Genomic DNA, 3,643 nt, shown 5'->3' on the forward strand with positions numbered 1-3,643 from the left:
GGGTGGGGGGGTGGCAGCTAACAGAGTGGTGCTGTTGCAGTGACACCCCTGGATGTGGTGAAGATCAGACTGCAGGCCCAGAGGACGCCCTTCTCCAAAGGTACCTCTGTGGGGACTGGCATCCCCAAGCAGTGCTGGGCTGGGGGTGGCAGCAGTGGGGCAGGCGGGTGCCATGCGCACCTTTGTCCCAGTTCAGGGCTGGGTGGAAGCTCGGTGGGCTCCAGGGCACCGTTCCATCTTCCTCCCCCCGCTGCTGGTGTCTGTGCTGTGTGACCACCCCACACCTCCTGGCCAACCCCCCCCCCCCGGCCCGGTGTGGCCCCGCGCGGGGTGCAGGGACACAGGACAGCGGTCCCACGAGGGTGGCACATCCCCAGTGCCATCGCTCAGCCTGTCCCTGTTGTGTTTCAGCGTGGTTGGTGCGATCGGTGCCCCAGGGCTCACAGCATGCCACATGTGAGTACGTGGGGGTTAAAGATCCCCCTGGCTCCAGCTTGCTTCTCTGCTGGTGTCATCTGCAGGGATATCCTGGACCCGAGCCTTTCCCTTGCTTGGTCCCACTGAGTGTGCTGATGGTGCCTGGGTGCTGCTGGTGGGGCAGGATGCTTGCAGGCAACGGGGAATCGCCTTGCTGTCTCCCCCAGCCCTGCTGTGATGCTCAGGCACGAGGCTTCAGTGCTGTCCTGGGAGATGTGATGGTCTGGAGGCGGGCAGAGGGATGTGTCCAGGCTGGGGTCGGTCTGGCGGTGATGCTGTCTCGTCTTCCACTCTCTCAGGGAAGTGTTTCCTCTACTGCAACGGGCTCATGGATCATCTGTACGTCTGTCAGAATGGCAACAGCTGCACTGCCTGGTACAAGACCCCCACCTGCTTCAACGGCACGCTGGTAGGGGCTGCAGGGACTGCCTGTCCCGCGGTGGGGGCCCAGAGGTGCCCTTGGCCCCGTCCAACCCTTCTGCGTGCGTCCCCACAGGATGCCTTTGTGAAGATCACACGCCACGAGGGCATCAGGTCCCTGTGGAGCGGGCTCCCCCCAACACTGTGAGTATGGATCTGGGCGGTGGGACCCCCGCTCTGTGCCCCCCCTGGGCCGCCCTCATCCCCCATCTCCTCGCAGGGTGATGGCTGTGCCAGCCACCGTCATCTATTTCACCACCTACGACCAGCTGCGGGACTGCCTGCATGCCCGCACCGGGAGCCGGGGCCCCCACATCCCGCTGCTGGCGGGGGCCCTCGCTCGGCGTGAGTAGCACGGTGCCTCACAGCCCCCCCTCTGCTCCCACTGCGCGGCTCTGACCTCTGCTTTCCCCCCCTGCAGTGGGTGCTGTGACATTGATCAGCCCCTTGGAGCTGATCCGCACCAAGATGCAATCCCGACAGCTCAGCTACCGCGAGCTGCGCGTCTGCATCCAGTCGGCGGTGGCTCAGGATGGCTGGCTGTCCCTGTGGAGGGGATGGGGGCCCACGGTGCTGCGGGACGTCCCCTTCTCCGGTATGGCTGTGGGACGGGGTGTGGGGACATGGGGTGGCGCCCCGCGGTCTCGGTGCAGCGCCGGCACTTCTCTCCTCCCAGCTCTCTACTGGTTCAACTACGAGCTGGTGCGGGAGTGGCTGTGCAGGCAAACCCGGCTGGATGAGGCCACCTTCATGGTCAGCTTTGTGTCCGGGGCCATCTCTGGGACGGTGAGTGGGGGGGTTTGGGAGCTGCAGCCCCCCGGGGCAGACGAGAGAAGTGAGATGGCACCCACAGCCCTGCCTGCTTGCTGCAGGTGGCCGCCGTGCTGACGCTGCCCTTCGATGTGGTGAAGACTCAGCGGCAGATCCAGCTGGGAGACAGTGAGCTGCACCCAGGTGAGGGGGCTTCTCACTGTGCAGCAGGTGTTGGGGCTCTGGGCATCCCCTAACCCCCCTCCTCTCTCCTTGCAGCTGCAGCCTCCAAGCCTTCGTCCACCTGGCTGCTCCTGCAGCGTATCCGTGCTGAGTCTGGCACGCGGGGGCTGTTTGCAGGTAGGGCTTTAACACGCGCTCCCCTTCTTGCCCTGGTTTGGGGTTTGTGGGCATGGAGCTGACAGTGCTGTCCTTGCAGGCTTCCTGCCCCGTGTCATTAAGGTGGCACCCGCCTGTGCCATCATGATCAGCACCTACGAGTTTGGCAAAACCTTCTTCCAGAAGCTGAACCAGGAGCGGCAGCTGCGGGGGCTGTGAGCTGGGAGCTGTGCTCCATGGAGCAGGGCCGGTGCCAGCCCTGCTGCTGGCCCAAGTGCCTTCCCATGGCACCCTCCACAACCTGGACGTGGCTCACAGCGTGGATGCAGCCCGGGGGGGGGACCGCCTCCATCGTGCCCTGCTGGGGACATTGGTGCCCGCTGTGATGCTGTGGGGATGCAGCCCTGCATGGCCGTGCCTGTGCTCACCTCCTGCATTGGACAGATGCTGCTGCTGGACTCGGGCTGGGTGCTCCCAGCCTCCTTGAGGGCAGGAGCCGGAGCTCCAAGCTGGACCAAACCCTGGGGGCTGCTCCGTGTGCCTGAGCCCTGCTTTGTGCCCTTCCTCGTTACGCACAGCCTCCCCTGTAGCCCTGCATGACGTGGGGACTCACCACAGCTCTGCCTCCGGCCCTTTCCTCCTCCTCAGGACCTCCCCGGCTCCCAGTTGCCCTGGGTTTGGACCCTGTGTGGGGACAGACCTCCCTGCTGCTCCGAGGGGCCAGGCTTGGATCTGTGACCTGACCCTTCACCACGAGGGTCTGCCCTATGTGGGAGCTGCCCTCCTTCCGCCTTGGGGGGGCAGTTTCTCTTATTTTCTTAAATAAAACTAAAGGTCTCCTAGGGTGTGGAGTCCTCCCCATCCTCCACAGAGAGGAGAGCGATGCTCACCTGCAGCCAGGCTCACAGGGGCCGTGGTTGGCAGCCCCCAGCTGTGCTCTGCTATAGGGAGCTGCCAGCTGGGGCGCCCTGCAGTCCCCCATCGCGTCTGGGGGGCGCTTTGCTCTTTTCCCCCACCCCCCTGGCTGCACGCAGAGCCCAGCTCCTATCGCTGCGTTTATTGATTCCTTTTGCACCAACAAGGCAAGATGAAGTTGAATCCAAACCCAAAGGGAGAAAGGGGGCGGGAGGGGAGCGGGTTCCTATCAGTTTCGGGGATGGTGTTGCAGGAGAAGCAGTCGGGTCCCATGGGTGCTGAGAAGGGGGTGTTTGAGCCCAGACCCCTCCTCTGCACCCAGCAGCTTTCTCCAGGGTTCCCCGTGCCGCACAGTTCATCACCCCCTGCCCAGCTCGGTGGATATGGGGGCATTCACGTCCCATCCCCGTCCCGACGGCTCTGCGTCCTTCATCCTCCGTCGGTCCCAGCAAGGAGGGGATGAGGTTCAGTCCTCCGCGGCGCTGCCGGACGGGGGGGGGCGGGGGTCTCAGCTGGGGCTGCGGGTGGGGCTGGCTTCGTTGCTGTCGCTCACCAGGCACTCGTTGGATTTGAGGCTGGCCAGGGACTTGCAGCTGGGCAGCGAGGCCAGGGAGCCGCAGAGCCCCAGCATGGAGGGCGTGGGGTCCTTCCCTGCGGGGACAGAGCGCGTGGCGGGGGCTGCGAACGGGGATGGGGCCGGACCGGGGGGGGTGGGGACCCGACGGCTGAGTGGGAAGCAGCC

At 65.1% G+C, this 3,643-nt stretch overlaps 2 protein-coding genes across 3 annotated transcripts in view; one reads left to right on the forward strand and one right to left on the reverse strand.

Annotated features, from left to right (window-relative positions):
* LOC122192159 (solute carrier family 25 member 39-like) overlaps nucleotides 1-2,828 on the forward strand; it is a 4,471-nt gene extending 1,643 nt beyond the window's left edge. Inside the window, exons 3-12 of one of the 2 annotated variants that reach the window (XM_042892661.1) lie at nucleotides 41-100; nucleotides 412-456; nucleotides 777-886; nucleotides 974-1,041; nucleotides 1,118-1,242; nucleotides 1,319-1,492; nucleotides 1,574-1,683; nucleotides 1,770-1,851; nucleotides 1,927-2,007; nucleotides 2,087-2,828. In XM_042892661.1, the coding sequence (XP_042748595.1) occupies nucleotides 41-100; nucleotides 412-456; nucleotides 777-886; nucleotides 974-1,041; nucleotides 1,118-1,242; nucleotides 1,319-1,492; nucleotides 1,574-1,683; nucleotides 1,770-1,851; nucleotides 1,927-2,007; nucleotides 2,087-2,205 (974 nt within the window). In that variant the 3' untranslated portion in view covers nucleotides 2,206-2,828. The remainder of the gene's footprint in view (nucleotides 1-40; nucleotides 101-411; nucleotides 457-776; nucleotides 887-973; nucleotides 1,042-1,117; nucleotides 1,243-1,318; nucleotides 1,493-1,573; nucleotides 1,684-1,769; nucleotides 1,852-1,926; nucleotides 2,008-2,086) is intronic. The other variant, XM_042892662.1, reaches the window with a different exon arrangement.
* Nucleotides 2,829-3,028: 200 nt separating this feature from the next.
* Nucleotides 3,029-3,643, reverse strand: part of LOC122192158 (RUN domain-containing protein 3A-like) — a 1,078-nt gene continuing 463 nt past the window's right edge. The window contains exon 3 of the mRNA XM_042892660.1: nucleotides 3,029-3,552. Coding sequence (XP_042748594.1) covers nucleotides 3,410-3,552 — 143 coding nt within the window. The 3' untranslated portion in view covers nucleotides 3,029-3,409. The remainder of the gene's footprint in view (nucleotides 3,553-3,643) is intronic.

Source organism: Lagopus leucura, unplaced genomic scaffold (genome assembly GCF_019238085.1).
Source record: "Lagopus leucura isolate 7727_CA_CO unplaced genomic scaffold, USGS_WTPT01 153-9_obj-0_obj, whole genome shotgun sequence".
Taxonomy (NCBI): Eukaryota; Metazoa; Chordata; class Aves; order Galliformes; family Phasianidae; genus Lagopus; species Lagopus leucura.